This window comes from Gastrolobium bilobum, unplaced genomic scaffold (assembly GCF_033153095.1).
Source record: "Gastrolobium bilobum isolate Gb01-03AN ecotype WA unplaced genomic scaffold, APGP_CSIRO_Gbil_v1 utg10138, whole genome shotgun sequence".
NCBI classification, from domain to species: Eukaryota; Viridiplantae; Streptophyta; class Magnoliopsida; order Fabales; family Fabaceae; genus Gastrolobium; species Gastrolobium bilobum.
In genome coordinates, this window is record NW_026898403.1 from 474,156 (window position 1) to 494,895 (window position 20,740).

The 20,740-nt window shown below is 35.0% G+C and overlaps 1 protein-coding gene across 1 annotated transcript; it reads left to right on the forward strand.

Moving 5' to 3' along the window:
- The first annotated feature begins 5,663 nt into the window (after positions 1 to 5,663).
- Positions 5,664 to 8,116, forward strand: LOC133315768 (transcription factor bHLH106-like). Its single transcript, XM_061517430.1, has 2 exons — positions 5,664 to 5,987; positions 7,619 to 8,116. The coding sequence occupies exons 1-2, from the start codon at positions 5,664 to 5,666 to the stop codon at positions 8,114 to 8,116; spliced, it is 822 nt and encodes a 273-aa protein (XP_061373414.1).
- The last annotated feature ends 12,624 nt before the right edge of the window (positions 8,117 to 20,740 follow it).

The window sequence follows — 20,740 nt, forward strand, 5'->3', positions numbered from 1 at the left end:
GGTGAAAAATTGTTTGCAGTGATGGCCTAGAGTGAATGCATCATTACAGCGAACAAGAGTTGAGCCGATGGAGGAGGCGCCACTACGGGAAGATGCAACACCGCTGGTGGGAGTGGATAAAGGTGAACGCTTGGTGTTGCTGACTGTTATGGTCCGTTTCACATTCTGAGCAGGAAAGATGATCTTCTGATTTCATGCCTCATATAGTTTTGCCAGTCCAATAGCAGATGAGAGGGTGTTGGTCCTGTTAGCCACCAAGACGTCCAATTTGTTGGAAAATTTGGTGAACATCTCCTTGAATTGCTCCGACAAAGATTGGACTGCATCTTCCAATTTCTGAACGCGTTTGTTCATGCCTGAGCTCTTTGTCCATGCCTGAGCTCTGATACCAATTGTTACGAACACAATAAATAAAAATGGGAATTTGACTTTACTTAGGAAGCCTGACCTCAAATGGCTTTACTGAGGAAGCCTGACCTCTGACCTCTTGCACAGAATGCTATTTGGGATAACTTTTCTAATCTGATATGATACTTTTATTCAAATACATGAAGGTTTAAATAGATAATACAAGACAACTTTAAAAATAACTACCTACTAACACTAAATAGGCTCCACTAATAGCCATGACCTATTCTTTAGGAAATTTAAAATTCAAATAACTACCCACTTACTTAAACAACCCAACAATTCAGAAAATAATAAAATAAAATAAAAAATCATAACAAGTTTTTAGGTGACTGCTCCAATGCAGTCACCTAAAAATAACTACCCACTAACACTAAATAGGCTCCACTAATAGCCATGACCCATTCTTTAGGAAATTTAAAATTCAAATAACTACCCACTTACTTAAACAACCCTAACAAGTTTTTAGGTGATTGCTCCAATGCTTATATGCAGTCACATTACAAATTATTTTGCTATATATATATATATATATATATATCCTTATATATATTCTATCGATTTTTTTTACTGCCTATCTTTATTCATTACTCTCTAATACTATTATATTAGAATCTTAATAGGAGAGAGAAATGATAAAGGTAATTAATATTCTGATCTAATGGTCTTGGAGAATAGTAAACAAAGATAAACACACAAAAAAGTAAAATAACATATCCTTTTATTTAGGGATATATAATTCTATCTATCTCTTTTTTGTAGGTGCAAGCGCAGATTCAATTGCGCCTATAAAAAAGAAATAGGTAGAATAATATATCCCTAAATAACGAGATATGTTATTCTATTTATTTATTTTTTCTGTATATTTTTGCCTAATATTCTTTAATACTATTAGATCGAAATCAAAAGATGAGATTGTTAGGAGATCAAAACAATAATAGCTAACACGATGGTGTCTATCTAGTATCTACCCTCACCTATCGCTCTAAAGTTCATCTGTGTATTGTGCTCATACACCATAACCCACTCCCTTCTTGTGTCTTTTTTGTTTTTCTTCTTCTTGTCTTTTAAACAAGTTGGGCCGAGAGTTTAAAATTGTTTGGGCTTAGGAATGGATTGGTGTGCAGCAGAGATTTTCTTTTCTTTTTTAATAAAAGCAAAATTAGTAATAAAATGGGTTTTGGGGGATGTGGGCCTATACCAAAAATTGGTCGAGTTTAGTATGGGTCTTGACCGAAAACTAACTAAGTTGCTGGGGTTTTTTTTTAGTAGGATAAGTTGCTGGGTTTAGTCCCTGCAAACGAGTAAAAATAAAATTAGGAGACGTTTGGTATAAGAGATATTTTTTTTTCCTAGAGAAAAAAAGATTTCTGAGAATATAGGAGAAATTATTTAGCCCAGGAAAGTAACGAAAAGTTATTTGGTAGGTCAAAATTTTACTGAAAAAATTTGGATAATTTTACTGATGGTACGATTGGTTGATTCTAAAATATTGATGGGAGTATTAACAGAAATTATCAATTTACCCATAACTTTTTAATATTGTAGCAATAATGAAGCAGACTTTTCCTCCAAGGAAGGTGCATTTTGGTCTCTTTTCATTAAAATCAGATTCTGGTTTTATGGTAAAAAAAAATATCATATGTTTTGTGGGATAACTTTTTAGTTGTATTTAGTACAAAATTGAAATGATGGTTAATTTTTTTGTCTGAACTTTCTTTAGGATTCTTTATACCAAACATGGTTAAAAAAAATTTCTCACACACTTTCCCATCATTCCAAACATCCCCTTAGAAGACTTTCAAAATTATTCCTTTTACAATTTCAAATTCTTTAAACTGAATATATATGGTAAAATTATTTCTGTAGTCGCTTTACGTACAACAACGACATGTGTATGGTTATGATTCCCTGCATTTAATGTTTTCAAATATATATATATATATATATATATATATGACAAGTATTTGATTGCTGCACGTACAGCAGCTGCAGAAATGTAAACCTCAATATATATATATGGGATAGGTTATATATATATATATATATATATATTTATATATATGAGGTAGAATCTTTTAACACCAAAAATCAGAATCTAAATAGGAGAGAGAAAGATAAATGTTAATTAAAATTCTGATCTAATTGTCTTTTAAAATGATAGACAGAAAAAAAGATAGGTAAAATAACATATCCCAATATATATAGGGTTTAAAACTTCTGCTGTCACAGCATATGTTTATTTCTTGCAGCAGACACAACATTTTAGGTGGATCCATCATTACAAAAAGCAAAAAATAAAATAAAAATTAAGCCAGCTCGATTTTTCATGGGGATAAATAAATTTTTGCTGTGAAATTAGAAGTAGAAGTTTTAAACCAATATATATATATATATATATATATATATATATATAAGGGCAGGATCATCTTACACCGGTGTAAGAATAATAAGTCTTACACCAAATCTTAACCATTGATTTTCTGCATCTAACGGTTATGATTTATTATGTCTCACTCATTAATTAATTTTTAAGTTCCAATAAATCTCAACCGAAAATCAATGGTTAAGATTTGGTGTAAGATTTATTTTTCTTACACCGGTGTAAGTTGATCTTATCCCATATATATATATATATATAGATTAATTTTTTCATTTTATATGAGAAAATTTTCTCATGCAATACACATAAAATATGAGTGAGATTTACAAAAAAGTGAGAAAATAAAAAAATCAAGATCTACTCATGTATTGTGTATGTAAAGAACCAATTCAACCCAAAAGCTTAAGCTATTGGGTGAAGCTACATTAATGGTTTTATATATCTCAACACGCCCCCTCACACGAGAGCCCACTGGGCTTGAAGGGTTGACAATGCACAGGTCCACCTACCTGTGCGAAGAAAGCTCCCTCACACGAGAGCCCACTGGGCTTGAAGGGTTGACAATGCACAGGCTCACCTACCTGTGCGAAGAAAGAAATTCCAGTAGAAAGAAAGTGGGGGGCAGAGAGGATCGAACCCGGGACACAAGGCTCTAATACCATGTAGAGAATCTTGGGATACACCACCCCAAAAGCTAGTTCAAAGGGTGTGAGTGCCTTAGGCTAAGGGTGTTAACGGGCTGAGCCGAGCCGAGCTTTGGTCTTAAAAGGCTAAGCCTGTGTTTAAATGTGTCAGCTTGATCAAGCCTGTTACCTGTTATGAATATAATTTCAGCATGTGGCCTGTCTTATTTAAAAAAAATAAAAGTCTGATTTAGCCTATTTAAAAAATTTAAGATAACAAAAATTTGTCCAAACAAAATATACAATCAACAGCACTAGTAATTTCATAAATATTCATACATTTAATGTATATCCAAACAACATAATATAAAACAAATTCATTCAAAAAGTTTGTTTAATTAATAAAATGAGATGAAATGGATTGAGGAGAGAGAGCTATCACAAGTAATATAAAAAATATAAAATAAAAATAAAAATTAATATATTAGGTCAGCCTGGGAGGCTCTAAGGCCGAGCTTTTGAATTGGAGCCTGAGACCTAATGTGGGACTATATATCTCAACAGTGTATGTAGCATGAAAAAATTTTCTTATATAAAATAAAAAAAATATTTCCATATATATATATATATATACACACGTGTGTCATTTCTCCTATTAAATATTTTAAAAATTGGATGAATTAATAAAAGATATTTTCAGTTTTGAATTACTCACAAATGTCACGTGTGTTTTATGTCAATCAAATGTTCGGTTAGTGAGACTTCACCCCAATTAAAATGTTAAAATTATAAAAGGTTTTGGTGAGATGTCCAAATCAATCAGCGCTGTGACCTGGGTTAGAGAAATTTATGTGTATACGGATGAAAATCTCAACCGACATTGAAAATCACAATGATATTATTAATATAAGTTGTTTTCATATACATATATTTTATTTTTTTGGAAGCATAATTCAGCTACATATATTACTTTATGGGCTGCGGAAAATAACATCTAAAAAAGGTCAAAGTGGCCCAAAATTTTATATGAGCATCTTTAATCAATGATCAACCTCTCGGTTTAGAAAAAAAAGGACACTTCGCCGTCACAAAGAAAGGGATACTTTACACAAGGAACTACTCAAAATAGTAAGTAACAACACCTCTTTCTAAAGAATACAATATTAAACTACTGAATATTTAGAAAAATGTGATGCTTTCGAAAAGGCTTCAACCCTACGAAGACATTTTTTGCTTTATTCACGTGCTGCAGCTAGCCTGGTAGTGATGACTGAAATACCTGAACACAAAGGTGCAACTCCTGCTTATCCAACCTTATCAAGAGATAAAAATATACTTAAACACAAGGAAGGAAGTTGCGGCGAAGCTACAAGACTTCAACTATACAATCACAATGTTAACCCCTAAAAAGTGGGAAAAAAACAAAAAACAAAAAAATATTTTCAATCCGTAGTCCAATAATTTTGTTTATTATAAATCCAAGTAATTAATGGGATTAATAATTTAAGCCTTGCACGCCTCTAAGAGACTAAGACCAAAGTAACAAGAAAAGGAAAGAATAAGAGTCTTACTACTAATCATGGACTAAATAATGAACATTATATATATATAAAAGAACGTGTTATATTTACAAATTTTTTTGTTTATAAACTATTACAAATTACACTGTCTTTTACCGGAAGAATACTAGTTACACTATCTTCTTCCGAGAAAAAATATTGTAATTTATAAAAATTTGTACAAAAAATTTGTAAACTAATGATTTATTTCCCGTATATAAATATATTCAACATTACAACAATGTTTCTCCACCATACACATATGACATATCAGCTCAAAAACTGTGCCTGCCCAGTAGTGATCTGTATCTTCCTGAAGCCTTCTATGAATTCCATCAGCACCATTAAGAAACATCACAACCTTGTCTTCGGTCTGTATAGTCAAGTCTGATTTTTTTTTTCTTTCCCTTTTGGCCTTTTCCCACATAGGAATGGTAGAGTTCAAAAACATCAAGAAGAAAATGTGGATGTTTTCACACTGATCTTCCCCTTTAAGCCCCACTAGCTTATTCCCCTTGCGTAATGGAAGTTATGACAAACACCATAAACAAAAAGAGCAGCATAGCAGGTTCACAGAGCATCATCCATCAACAAAAGCTTTCTTTTTGGTTCGCTCCAACTACTCGTCCACCTGGTTTCCTTCTTCTGCTTCTCAAGTAGTACCACTCCACTACTACTAGGTTCAGGACTATGTTTCACTCCTTTTATGGCAAGAATTCTTCATCTGGATCTGATATTTCGAGGTTGTTCAACTTCAATCCCACTTTGTATAACCTTGGAGCTTCCAATGATGTTTTGGGAGATGGGTTAACATCATCGCATTCATTGGTTTTTGAGAGTGAGAAGAGAGAGCAGGTGAAGTATAGTGCAACTGCAGGGGTAGGAAATAATGAGATTTCTGAGGACAAAGCTTTAGCTGCTTTGAAGAACCATAGAGAAGCAGAGAGGAGGAGGAGGGACAGAATAAACGATCATTTTGCAACACTACGTGGTCTTGTCCCCTCTTCTGAGAAGGTTTGTTTTTATTCTTTCCTTCTATTGGAAAATTGTTCTTTTGATGTGTATATCATCATAATTTTTAAGAGCATTAAATTTTTTTGGCTTTTCAGTTTTATGATTTCATTTTGATTGTATAATCGGTTTAACATTTTCATCAAAATATGTCTTTATTATAGTTGTTCTAATTGAAATATTATGATCCATATTGTTTTACTGAAATAGCATTTCTAAATTTTGAAAGCTAGCTAGTTGCCGGTGAGTGTATAATATATGCCCCCTTTCGTGCAGCATGTTAATTTTGAATGAAAAATGGATTTCAGAATCTGTTGTATACTATAAACATCACAACTTTTTGAGATTTGAAACACATCGTGTTAATTATTGTAATTAATTAAATTAAGGCTTTTGATTGCATCATTATTGTGTTTGTATGGTCAACTAGGTATGGGAGTTGCTACTTTCTAGAGTCAACTACGGAGTTGCATCACATTATTTTGTAATGCATGTGGAATTATTATTATGTATGGCATACAATCTCACATATTATATAGTTCCTGATCATGATTTTTCTTTATGATTATAATTTATTTCATCTATGATCCCAAACTGGAAATCCTTCATTTATTATTCAATTTGTTATATAGTCGTAAACTAAATGTTTCTTCCTTGTTCCCCTACACCACTAGCTGAATATTACTGACCGAAGATTATTCTGGTTTTGTTTATTGTTCATTCAATTTGCAAGGGGTCCACATAGCTTTTGCTATTTTTAATTTACTTATTTGCAGAAAGGTTACTGGTTTTGATTGGATTGAGATGTAGGATATACTTTTACAGGAAAAGCAAAGGAAGCAGACAAAGTTTTTTTTTTTTCCCCCTTGATTAAGTCATAAAAACCAAATTATTAAACATCATGTGCTTTAGAATGTCAATTTTGACTAGGTAATTCTAATTTGATGGTCTTTAAAAAAAAAAGCAGAAATGTTTTCAGTAGAATCAGATAGATTAAGATATCGCTATCAAGTAGTGTTGTAGCTGATATGCCAGCTGTTCTTCTGGTTGGCATGACAGAGACAATTTCTTGTGAGTTGTGACATTATGTGATTGTATGTGGCTTGCATGTTTTTGATGGTCTTGTTTCATTGTACAGCCATATTCTGTTTGTTGGCTAACTGATGATGGTGCTGTAAGACATGCAAAACCATTATATTTGAGCACCGGATAATCAAAACTGGTTAGACATTAATTTTTCATGTGTTGTCTTCATTATTCCTCAATCTTCTAATAATATAATCAACTACCTTAAAAAACTATCTCAGTTGTGAAGTTATTGAAATGATTCAAGTCACCATTATCAAATGATCAATGATCAATCAACTAGAGTAATCACCGTGACAATCTTTAGGTTGATGTCAAGTTGATAGCAAAATGAGACGACAATTTAAACACTATTAATAGTAATTAATTCATAAGGCTACTGTCCTTGTTATAAAGAGAGTATATATAGTTTTTTAAGTAGTTTAAAAGTATATGTAACAGAAATTTGATGTTACTTTTTATGTATGATATTATCCTCCCTTTTCTTTGAGAAAACATTTGCTAAAATGTGTTGACTTTGATTTGGTGGGTCAATTGCTACTCTTTAGATGGACAAGGCCACATTACTGACTAAAGTGGTTAACCAAGTAAAAGAATTGAGAAAGGAAGCAGTGGAAGCAAGCAAAGGTATTCTAATACCAATGGATGCTGATGAAGTGAAAGTTGCACCATATGATGATGATGTAGGAGATGGATCCATTTCTTACAGAGCAACTATCTGTTGTGATTACAGAGCTGAGATGTTGTCTGACATAAGACAGACACTTAATGCCCTTAAACTACAACTAGTAAGAGCAGAAATATCAACTTTAGGAGACAGGATGAAGAATGTGTTTGTCTTTACATGTTGCAAAGGGAACAATATTGACACTGAGGCATGCCAAGCTATTGCAAGTACTGTTCATGAGGCACTAAGTTCTGTACTGGATAAGGCTTCTAGCTCACTTGAGTATACAATGAGAATGTCACATCCAAGCAAGCGGAGAAGACTATGCTTTATTGAAACATCTTCTTCCTCATGCAACCATGGATCCTGTTCTTGTTGATGGCAACCATTTGCTGTGTTGTATTATGTAATATATTTCTGCATAGCTGGATTTTTTATTATTTTTTATTATGGTGGAAAGTTATAATGTTACTGAAGTCCAAAAACGGCTTATGTTGAGTCTGTTGTCATTGTATGTGTGTGTGGACCAGTTGGAGATTCGTATTTGGAGTCTTGGGTTCCCTTTGTGGTAGACTTGAAAAGGGTAATCAGAAATATATTATTAATTTGTGTGTATATTCTGTACACATAGGTCTCTATTTATAAAGAATAAAAGACCTACTCCTTGACCTAATGGGCTTGGCCCAATATAACAAATAATAATAATAATCAGCTAAATCACTAATATTTACAACACTCTCCCTGAAACTGAGGAATAGATATTTATCATTCTCAGCTTGCTAGTAAGTTCTTGAAATCTGTCTGAAGGAAGTCCCTTTGTCAATAGATCAGCTAATTGACGCCCAGTGGGAATGTATGGAGTGGTAATCAACCCGCTATCAAGATTCTCTTTGATGAAATGGCGGTCGACCTCAATATGTTTAGTCCGATCATGTTGAACTGGATTATGAGCTATACAAATAGCGGACTTATTATCACATAGCAGCTTCTTAGGTCCCTCACATTTTATTTTGAGATCATCAAGTACAATTTTCAGCCACAGTAACTCACAAATGCCTTGAGCCATAGCTCGAAATTCTGCTTCTACACTTGATCTGGCAACCACATCTTGTTTCTCACTTCTCCATGTCACCAAGTTACCGCAAAGAAACATGCAATAACCAGTGGTAGAACAACGGTCAGTCACGGATCCAGCATAATCAGCATCAGTGTAGACTTCTAAAGAAAGATTGTCATCACGTCGGAATAACAATCATTTACCAGGAGTAGCTTTAAGATACTGAAGAATTTCTCTACTGCCTGCATGTGTTTCTCCTTTGAATCGTGCATAAACTGACTGACAACACTAACAACATAAGCTAGGTCTGGTCTAGTATGAGCCAGATATATCAATTTTCCAACTAGCCGTTGATGTTGTCCTTTATCAACTGGAGGACTCTCCTCTTCAAAGCCTATCTTGTGATTCTGCTCAATAGGAGTATTAGAGGGTTTACACCCGAGCTTCCCTGCTTCTTTGAGAAGATCCAAAACATATTTCCTCTGACTAATAAAAATTCATTTGCTTGAATGAGCTACTTCTATCCCTAGGAAATATCTCAGTTTCCCAAGGTCTTTGACTTCGAATTCAGAGGCAAGCCGTGTCTGCAGAATCTGTCTCTCCACAAAATCATCACATGTGATAATAATATCATCAGCATATACAAGGAGCACAGTAAGCTTCCCATTTTGGGAGTGCTTGAAGAAAAGAGTGTGATCTCCTTGACTCTGTCTATATCCTAAGGTCATCATAACCTTAGTAAACCTACCAAACCAAGCACGAGGTGACTGTTTCAATCCATACAAGGCCTTTTTTAATCTACAAACTTTATTTTCCCCCTTTACAGAATCAAAACCAGGCGGGATTTCCATGTAGGCTTCTTCTTCTAACTCACCATTGAGGAAAGCATTTTTCACATCAAATTGATTTATATCCCAATTGTAATGGGCAGCAAGGGACAACAAGATTCTCACTGTATTCATCTTTGCAACTGGAGCAAAGGTTTCTTCATAATCAATGCCATAGGTTTGAGTGTAACCTTTGGCGACTAATCGTGCCTTGTATCTCTCAAGAGTGCCATCAAAATTATATTTCAGGGCATAAATTCATCTGCACCCCAATGCTTTCTTTCCGTTGGGTCTATCAATAACCTCCCATGTTTTATTTTTCTCCAACGCATTCATCTCCTCTTGCATGGCTTGAGCCCAATTCCCATCTTTCAAAGCTTCATGTACTGATTTTGGGATTTAAGTAGAATCTAGTGCTGAAACAAAGCTTTTGTGCTGCACAGAAAGATTAGCAGAGGAAACAAAATGGGAGATAGGGTATTGAGTACAAGAGGAGCAGGAAGAACAAGATTTCTTGGAACAAGATCTTTTTCCTTTTCTTAAAGCAATGGGTAAATCATCAGAAGCAGTAGTAATGTGTAAGTCATCAGAAGTATTAACATCATAATCAGAAATATGAGATTCAGGACTTACCAGTGGTTTAGACGATTGAGGTTGCTGTTGAGGCAATGTGGGCTGTTTCCTTCTTTGATATACCAATTCAGGTGTCACAATCTTCTGTATCTCTGGTGTACTTGATGTATCAGTCATAGGAGGATCAGTCACAGAATGATCAGACATAGACACATTAGGAACAAGAACAAGAGGAAGAGACACTGACACAGGTGAAGGAGTAGACACTGAAGATTCCAATTCAAAGAAGGAAGGTGATGAGTCTTCTGATGAATTATTCTCCCCCTGAAGATGAGGACCTTGGAAAAAGGACTCAGATTCCTGAAATGTAACATCCATAGAAACAAAAATTTCTGACTTCCAGGGTGATAGCACTTGTAGCCCTTCTTATCAGGAGCATATCTAAGGAAGACACATTTAAGAGCCCTAGGATCCAACTTACTGCGATGCTGTTTATGAATATGAACAAAGACAACACACCCAAACACTCGAGGAGGAAGACTTTGCAAAGTTGGAACAGAAGGAAAAAAAGAAGTCATGGAGTGAATAGGACTTACATGATCGAGAACCCGAGTGGGTAGACGATTGATCAAGAATGTTGCAGTAAGAATGGCATCTCCCCAATAGCATTTGGGTACATGTGTTTGAAACAGTAAGGCACGAGCAACTTCAAGAAGGTGACGATTTTTCCTTTCAGCAACCCCATTTTGTTGAGGGGTGTCTACATAAGTAAGTTCATGAATCATACCTTGATTTTGTATAAATTGGGAAAAAGAGTGATTGACATATTCAATACCATTATCTGTCCTTAGTCTTTTGATTTTTTTACAAAATTGAGTCTCAATCATTTTATAAAATTGAAAGAACAGTTGTGGTACCTCAGACTTTTCACGCATTAAGTAAACCCAAGTTACACGAGTGCAATCATCAATAAAAGAAACAAACCATTTATTTCCAGAAGAATGAGGGACCTTAAAAGGACCCCAAACATCAGAATGAATAAGATCAAAAGGTTCAACACTTTTAGTACTACTAGAAGGGAAAGACACACGATGATGCTTAGCAAACTCACAAACATCGCAATGAAAAGACTCAACAGACTTAGACAAAAACAAAGACGGAAATAAAGACTTGAGTAAACTAAACGAAGGATGTCCCAAGCGCTTATGATGAAGCCAAATCAAAGAATCAGCAGTTGACTGGCCATGTGACAGCAAGATGTGATCCTTAACATGAGTTGCAGGAGATTGTGACACCAGATAGTACAACCCACCTTGCTCTTTAGCACCCCCAATCGTCTTCCCCGTGGCGAGATCCTGAAAAACACAGTGAGTAGGAAAGAAGGTTACAGTGCAATTTACATCTTTTGTGATTTTATGAATAGAAAAAAGATTAATAGAAAGTTTAGGGACATGAAGAGCATCTTTGAGATGTAAGGAAGGCTGTAATTTTATGTTACCATAACCCACAACTGATGTATGTGAGCCATCAGCTACGGCTATCGTATGAGTGCCAATGGTAGGGTTATAAGAAACAAAGGGGTCAGCACAACAAGCCATATGATCAGTAGCACCAGAATCAACAACCCAAGAATGTTTAAAATCAATACATGAAGTAAGAAAAGAAGAAATTTTGGAGCTCATACCAGTTATAGCCAAATCACTAGTACCAGATGGCTTACTCAGAGAATCAAGTATGGTCCGAAGTCGTTCCAACTCATCTGGACGAAATGCAGGTTGGGTCTCATTAGGTGCAGGAGCTATATCAGAACAAGTAAAATTCGCTTGACCACACATCCTTGCCATCTTTTCTAAGACAGTTTGTTTTCCATGGAGGAGATAGCATAGATCCTTGATATGACCTGTTCTTTTACAATAAGAACACCAACGATCATCTTTCTTAGGTCTAGAAGATGCTCCATCAGAATATTTTGGAAAGGAACTCCTGTAAGTAGAACTATCCTTTTTTGTTGAAATCATAGCAGATCCATCAGTGAGTTTAGAAGCAGCACCACCATTTGATGATAACATGGCAGATTTATTAGGGTTCATCATAACACCCCGACGATTCTCCTCTCCCCGAACAGTATTGAAAATAGCAGAAAGGGATGGAAAAGTTTCTTTGCCAAGTATCTGAACCCGAATAGGATCATACTCGGAATTCAAACCAGCAAGAAAATCAAAAATATGCTCATTTTCCACCTCCTTGGCTAAAGCAGTAGCATCTGCAGTACATTTCATCTTCAAACTCTGAAATTGATCAAGTTCAGTCCATAACTCCTTCAAGGTGCCATAGTACTCAGTCACGGATAAAGAATTTTGTTTTGTAGTGAATATTTTATTGTGTAATTCATAGCGCGCAGCCATATCCTGTTTCAAGGAATAAGTGGAGCAGACAGTTTCCCAAATCTCCATAGCAGAAGAAAGGAACATACAGTGACGACCCACTTCAGGAGTCATCGAATTCCACAACCAAGTCATGATAAGAGAATCCTCATTATCCCAGACAGCAAAACCAGGATCCGTGGCAGCAGGAGCAGGGCCATCAAGATGAGCAATCTTATTGCGACTCTTGATGGTAGTACGAGTGAGCTAAGACCAAGACAAATAATTTGATCCGTCAAATTGATAACTCTGATGTAGACTTGGAAGATCATTGTGACCAAGAGGGGTCACCACAGATAGGGTAGAATTTTTTTCAGATGTGTTTAGAGTTGACTCAATGTCGGAAGCGACCATACTGCAAAAAAAAATACTCAAAGAATAGTACCAAGAAGCCAAAAATCACGAAAAATTACCAAACGACGTCCCATCAAAGAGGTAAGCACAGATCCAGAACCGCCTTGGAGAGACGATCAAGACTGCAGTGGTCCGACCACCAGAACCTCCTCCACGCGCCGGAGAAGCTGGCGGCGCGTGGGTTGCACGCGCAGGGAGAAGGTATAACACCTCACAATTTTAAATTAAGTGTTTAAACTATTAAGTGTGTAATTAAGTGAGGATTAGTGAAAAATCCTGAAGATTAGGCTAAAATACAAAGAAAGGGCAAAACGGTAATTAGCCAACACGCAACCCTAAGAAGATAAAAAATTGAGTAGAAGGTCTCAGATGTTGAAAATAACCCTGGAAATGGATTCGGAACGAAAAATAGAGTGGATAGGCAAGTTTCAGAAAAATCAGTGAATAATGTTTTTCGCGGGTAAAAATACCGCGGTACGATTGCACCGTAAAACGTGCCAGTTGAATTTTGAGCTCTAGGTTTCAAATATGAGTTATAAATGGTCTATTAAGTTAGGAAATATGATTGTTGATAAAATCTGATGAAAGTAAGTCATTTTGGGGAAGTGTGCCAACGACGCGCGCAATAGCTTAAAACAGTGTCTTCTCCGAACGAATGGAGGACTCTGAATTCATCTGATCAAGTATAATTAAAGGAGATTAGTTAATGTTAAAAATTTGAATTTCTAAGTAGGTTTTGAATTTACGGACATTTAATGAAAGTCAGACTAGTTTTAGATCGTGTGAGGTGGCGTGAGACCCACCCCACTTAAAACCACTTAAGTCCACATCACCTTCTTACTATTCATCATCTCCTCACTTCATTCTCTCTCTTCAAAATCGATCATCAGCCCTCCTCCCCCCATTCTTCATGAAAATTTTCTTTGATCCATAACTTAGTCGTTTCTCCACCGAATCCAACGATTTTTGTTTTGAATCTTGATGGAAATCACCTTCTAAACACATTGGCACCACTCTTGAGCCTTGAAACTCTCTCTTTGGTTAGATATGGGCCATTTACAGCCACAAAATTTTGGAGAAAAATGATGTTCATGGAGTTGTTTGGAGCTCCAATGGTTTAAGATAGCTTGGAGGAGTCTTGTGCCAAGCTTTTGAGTAAGTTTCTTCACCATTTTAACGGTTTAATCCTTGGATTGAATTCATGAACCCTAAGGGGGAATTTGATGATTTGTGTTGTTAGAGAGCTCAATTGAAAAATGTGTATTAGATGGTAATGTCTTAGAATGATGTGTGAGAGCTAGAAATGCCATGAAAATTATTGATGAAAATTATGAAAATTTAACTTAGAAATTTTGAGGAATGTCATGACTTTGAGTTTTGGAATTTTGTTGGGAATTAATTAATGAGTTGTTGTATGATTATATGATGATATAATGTGGTTGTGTGAGATGTGGAGTGATTAAATGTGAATGGAAATCCTAGAATTGCCCTAGGTTACAACTTGGCCTTTAAAGGAAAATTAAGGAATTGATGTTGTTGGAAATTGTTTGAGTGATGAATTATGTGTTAAAAAGGTAATTAGATGGGTTGTGTGGTGATTCGCAAGTGGAAGAATCAATGCAAAAATAATAAGTGGCTTAGTTGGCATAAAGAACCTAGAGTGAAATATTTCGCAAAACGATGCGTAAATGTCGTAAAACGGAAAAAACGACGATTGAACTAGCCTCTTGGCAACCTATTGAGGCGTAATAAAATAAGAAAGAAAATTTAGAAAAATAAAAGTTGAAATAAGCCTAGGGTGGCCGAACCTACCAAGTGTGGGTGAGGTGATTTCGTGATTTTTCGTTTTGATGCTATTTGACGCGTACTGATGGATGTACGTGATTGTATAGGTTGCCGTACGTTGACTTGAATCCCGAACCTTGAATCTGGGAGTTACCCTTGGTCCTGGACCAAGTGGATTGAGGTAAGTAATTGGTTCAATGCATGTATAATTGTAAATTAGCATGTATTGTTTCAATTATGAGTGATTGGGAATGTCCTCTGTGTAGGCATTCTGCTGTGTACCAAGTTGAGGGATAAGCTGCTGCGGAGCTTGTGAGAAAAATATTTAAGGTAACCTCTTGGTACTGGGGCTTGTTCCCCTTTTCTGTTCCACCTTGCCAGTTGATGGCAACGGTAGGAAGTGTGTATGAGTAGTATAGAACACATGAGCATGCATGCATTATTACAATGGGTACTTATGTACCGAGTCTCTGGCCAGTAGACAGTTTTATTAGCCTTCGGGCAGTTTCAGACTTCCACTGGATAGGTCTCCAGGAGGGAGTTCCAGTTGACCGTGGGTCATGGTGTGTGATCCGGGTAGGAGCACACTAGGAATGTCTTTGGCGTTTTGGATGGTTGGGGCATCATGGTTGTGGTTTTTGGAACGCACCTTGGATGATACCCATAGGCTTATATATGCCCAGGGCGTGCGTGGTATTGGTAGCTACCATCCCGTATCGTCGTAGTTTGTATCTCTATATTCCCCGTTTTCTAAAACCCTTGCTATATCCCGTTTTAAAAAGTGGTTGTTGTATTCTATTCATATGCATCGAAGTGAACCATTGGGCGGAGTTTTCTCCAGAACCTCTGGGTTACTGAGATATATTCGTATATCTCACCCCGTCTCGGGGCATTTATTTCAGGATGTACCTGTGGCATTGGAGCAGCGGGCAAGAGGCCCGCAGAGTGATAGAGGAGCATTTTCAGTATTTGACATATTGTTCATGTTGGCATGCCTAAGTCTAGTAGTTTGTATCATTTGAACTTATGTTTGAATTTGTAATTGAAGTTGTAATATTGTAAAGGGTAATTTGAAGTTGAAGTTGTAAGTTGTAATATTTAAGTATATGTTGTAAATGTAAAAGAGATGCATGATGTAGCAGGATGGAAGGACTTTAGGCCTATGTTAGAGTTATGGTTATATGCTTATATTGTGAAATTACATGTAAATGGGACCTTTGTGATTGAAACAAGTAAGGAATATAATGTGAGCTCTATAGTATAAACTGTGTAATAAATATAAACTGGATTGGGTTGTAAGTGCCCCAAGGCGTTGTTGGTCCTTGTGTGTGCCACCTATTGGATTATTACTGTATTATTGTTGGATTATTAGGTACTTTGAGGCATTAATGAGCTTGCACAAATTTGGAGATTGATGGAAAAATAAAGGAAACTCTGGCGAATTTTCTGTAGAATTGACAGATTTTAGGTGAACTTTGGGAGAGCATATCTCCCTCTACAGATATCCGATAGGGACGTGCCATACGCCATTTTGAAGCTTGAGATGTCCCCTATATGGTGTTAAAATATGAGCCAGTTCTGGGTTGTACGCAGCCCTGTGGAATTTATTGAGTTCGGACTGTCCAGGGACCTCTGATGCAGGGGCTGTTCTGGCCATTTTTTGGGAAATTGATTCCCACTTCGTCTCTCAGTCAAATTGAGCGTGTGATACACCAAAATAAATTTTGAGATGTCTAGTTTGTAGGATAAAAATTTGAGAGCAATTGGATGAGTGGATTGTGCGCAGTAATTCGAGAAGCGTAAGTGGTTTTGGTGCTGTTTTGGGGTTGGTTGGCTGTTTTGCTTATCCAACTTCAAACGGCGATAACCGGAGCAAATGAGCTCCGAATTGAGCGTGTGATAGCTTGTTGAAAAGGAAATTAAGTAAGACAAAGATATAATCTGAAAAGAAGGTATGGTTGTGAGCGGTGTGTTCGCAGAAAATTGATGAGTGAACCATGTTCGAAAAGGTAAAAACGTAAAGTTTGGTAATTGGCTAAGTGGGTTTATGGGAATCCCTTAGTAACTTATAATAAGTATATTGTGATGTAAAAATAGATAAAATAAATATTCCGCAAGAGTTAACAGTTATTGTCACAACTTTTAATTATTACGCGTTTTATTGTTTTAAATGCTCGCGTAATAATCGAAAAAAGTTTATTCGTATTTTTATAAATGAATTGCTATGATTGTAACTGCGCTTAATATCATAATTAATGTTAACAATACCGGTACATAACGGGCTGTTACAGAAGGGAGGCGCGTGGAGGCACGTCTGTCGTCCGGTGACCTTGGGCTTTTTAGGGCGGCGACGTCCGGCAGGTGCGGCTGGGTCTGTGGTTGGTCGGAGCAAAAAATCGACCGGAAAAATGTCCAAATCGTGAGAAACAGGTTCTGAGTTTGACGTGAAACGTGAAACAGGTTGGAACGTGATGCGTGAAACAGGTTCTGAGTTGGAACAGTGATATTCTTTGTGTAAAGAAGAAAGATAAAAAGAAACAGAGATGTTCTCAGTCCTAGAGGTCCTCGAAAAAAAATTTCGGTGGCGGCTGATGGCAACGAGAGACGAACAAGGTTTCGTAGGCGCGGAAGCAAAGCCCTCAAGATCGAGAGCTCTGATACCAACTTGAAAAGGGTAATCAGAAATATATTATTAATTTGTGTGTATATTCTGTACAGAGAGGTCTTTATTTAAAAAGAATAAAAGACCTAATCCTTGACCTAATGGGCTTGGCCCAATACAACAAATAATAATAATAATCAGCTAAATCACTAATATTTACAACAGGTAGGCATTATGCAATGGGTGCAGATAATTTGGTGCAATAGATAACATATATAATGTGATGGGTATATTTATAGGAATGAAATAGTCTTGTTACTACCATTTTAACTGGGAAAATACACTCTTACGTTGTAGGAGGGTATTTTTATCTCCTACACATACATCGATTTTCGTGTTACTTTTTTATCTTTTTCTATAAATGGGTGAGTTTCATACATGATTGTTTTTATAGCATGAGAGTTTTTTTCCTATTGCATGAAATTAATAAAATCCATTTTAATTTTATGTATTTACTATCATTTTCAGGGCACTGGCCAGTGGCTAGATGGGGGAAAATGTTTAGGTCTCCAAGGCTAAGTGCTCCTTTCATTAAGGGGTTGATATTGAGATAAGAAAATAATTTTCTTTTCTTCTCTCTTTTTTCTCCTCACTCATTATCCAATTTTAATTGATCCGGATCACTGGGTGGGTTAATGGTAGAAGTGCTAAAATTCTTCTTGTAGGGAATTTTTTTTATCTCCTAGGGTAGGGTGAGTTGGGTGGCAGGCTGGCGGCCAAGTTAAACACAGATGTCTTAGGTTGTCCTGAAGTAAGTGTTGGTTTTGGAATGCGCTTTTCAGTCCACTATTATAACAGGTTGGGTATGGCTCCTACTTGACTGACCCATGGCCGCGGATACATATAAAGTCAATAGGATCTCGTATTTCTTTGTGTCTCAATTTTTTTTTTTATTAATAATTTAGGCTAGGGCTATGAATATATGTAAGGGCTTAAATTTTTTTTAATCTATTTTTATTCTAAAAAATGAGTGCTTTTATAATTAAGTGCTTGTACTGAGTGTAATGTTGAAAATATATTGATTCGATTGTTGATGTAACCCTATATTAAAATGAACCAGAATAAACTATGTGTACATAATTAGCATTGAATAAAACCATGTATTCAATTCTCATAAAAATAAATAAATAAATAAAAATTAGCATTGTTTCTGCACAAAAATGTCACTGGGTAGACTCCTACATGAAAAATGTCAAATTAGAGTGAATAACAACTATCTCTTAGTGGAAGGCCACCTGATACCTTTAATCACTAAACAAAGCAACGGGATATAAGTGGGGCAGTTTAAGTATTACATCTTTTTCAGAAGGTATAGCAATAAAAATTAGGTTGCGTTAAATTTAGACAAACTACAATGTGAATTTTACAATTATAATATGGGTTCGTTTTTTCTACGGTCAATGTAGATAATTTATCTATATTGAGTCTAAAAAGACGTCGTTTTGAGACAAAAATCAAGATATTTTTGTAATTATAATTTATTTCAGAGTTATAATAGTCTTTTTTATTATAATTTTTTAATTTTTCATCCCAAAACGATGTCATTATCTATATTCAGTAAAAACATTAAAGCCTTATAATATATCAAGAACATACTATTTTATAGTCATTAGTTTATATTTTAAAAAATAAATGGTGCTTTTTTAGTGAGAACACATTGGGTCTTTAAATATTTCCATCTTATCTTATCTCACTTTCTTTTGCCATATCATTTTATTTTATTTTTATCTTAATTATTTCATTCTAATTTATCTTATCTTATATTATTTTACTCTAATTTATGTCCTTTTAATTTATCTTATCTTCTCTTAATTTTTATTAAAAAAACTTTTAAAAGAAGACTTTATAAAAATCCGACCTAATAATATTCGCTTATGTGTCCTTTCTAATATGCCTACGTCGGCAGAGATTCGGGTACCCTTAAATTACGGGTATCATAGCTTTTTATTGCATTGTTAACTTACGAAATATCACATTTCAAAATTTTTGATATGTAGTGTTTAATACTTTTTGGCACTCTCTAATATTCTGACACTTTTCAACACTTCAACGTGAGTTGTAAAAACTCAAAAAAAGCTTCAAAGATTGCGTTGAGTTACATTTTTAGTTCTAACTATTAGATTCGTTGAATTACTATTACTATTTTATTGAATTTAGTATAAATATTTGTGATATCTTATGTTTCTTTACAAAATTAATGATATTATAAGTTTAATTTTATTTTTTGTTAAATTATTGAATATTAAATAATATACGCAACATGAATTGAAAATATATTTAATATCAAAATGTGTCCTAACGTGTCAAAATCTAATATTTTTCAAAATTAACGAGTCAAATTATTGTATTGTATCATGTCGGAATCGATAGTACATAGTTGTTAATTATCATCTGGCTTCTTCTGTTCTGGTTTATGTTTTCTGAGAAATTCCATATGGCATTTCCCCCCCTCCAAATTTAAATCTCTACGACACATCTTAATGCCGAAACATAAAAGAGAAATTGACCAATTATTTAATATTAAAATAATTGTCGAAAAAGAGAACCATTATTGTTGAAAAATAATGTTTAATATTAAAATATAAGAGAGATTCACTTACCACCAATTAAGTTTACTATCGTATTTTAATCGTTGATTTCTGTCAATCTGACAGTTATAATTTATTGCATGACATTTATTAATTAATTATTAATTCTCAATAGAAATAATTTTAGGTGCATGACATATGTAAATTATTTAGTTTTAAAGGCTTTTTATTATAGAAATAATTTGATGTCCTATATTTAGCTTCCGATTTTAGGAGCCTGATCAAACAGTCAATTAGATTAACGAATAATTGTTGTTCACTTGCTTAGTCTCACCCTCTTACAGGCGGAAACTTTAAAAATCAAAGAATCAATCAAAAAAAAAATGTATGTCAAAGCCACTGATTCAGATAGAACTTTGTAGAAAATGAATAATTTTGAAAATAAAAATGTGTGTGCAATAATGTTGATAAAGATTGCATCACTTAGAGAAAATGATATTGACAGAATGGCCTCTATACGATAAAACTCTGAACTGAATTGGTCAAGTTCTCAATATGTTGGCCAAAAAATATAAAAGTAAAAATGATGCACTGCCCCAAAATTTATGATTCCATGGGCAACATTTTGCCCGGGTCTCCCTTATTCCCAAATGGGAACCAAAGACCTTGATTTAGTTATTTTCTCTTTTACTGAAGAAAAATGCCAAGCCATATTAGTGATAAGTGAGTTTAATTAGGATCAGTGAACAAAGAGTTTATATTACATTTTGAGATTTATGTAATATTATATCAAC

Bases quoted from the DNA above. Each gene is read 5' to 3' on its own strand.
- LOC133315768 (XM_061517430.1), top strand. From the start codon at position 5,664: ATGTTTCACTCCTTTTATGGCAAGAATTCTTCATCTGGATCTGATATT. The intron at 5,988-7,618 runs GTTTGTTTTTAT...GCTACTCTTTAG, and splicing joins TTGTCCCCTCTTCTGAGAAG to ATGGACAAGGCCACATTACT.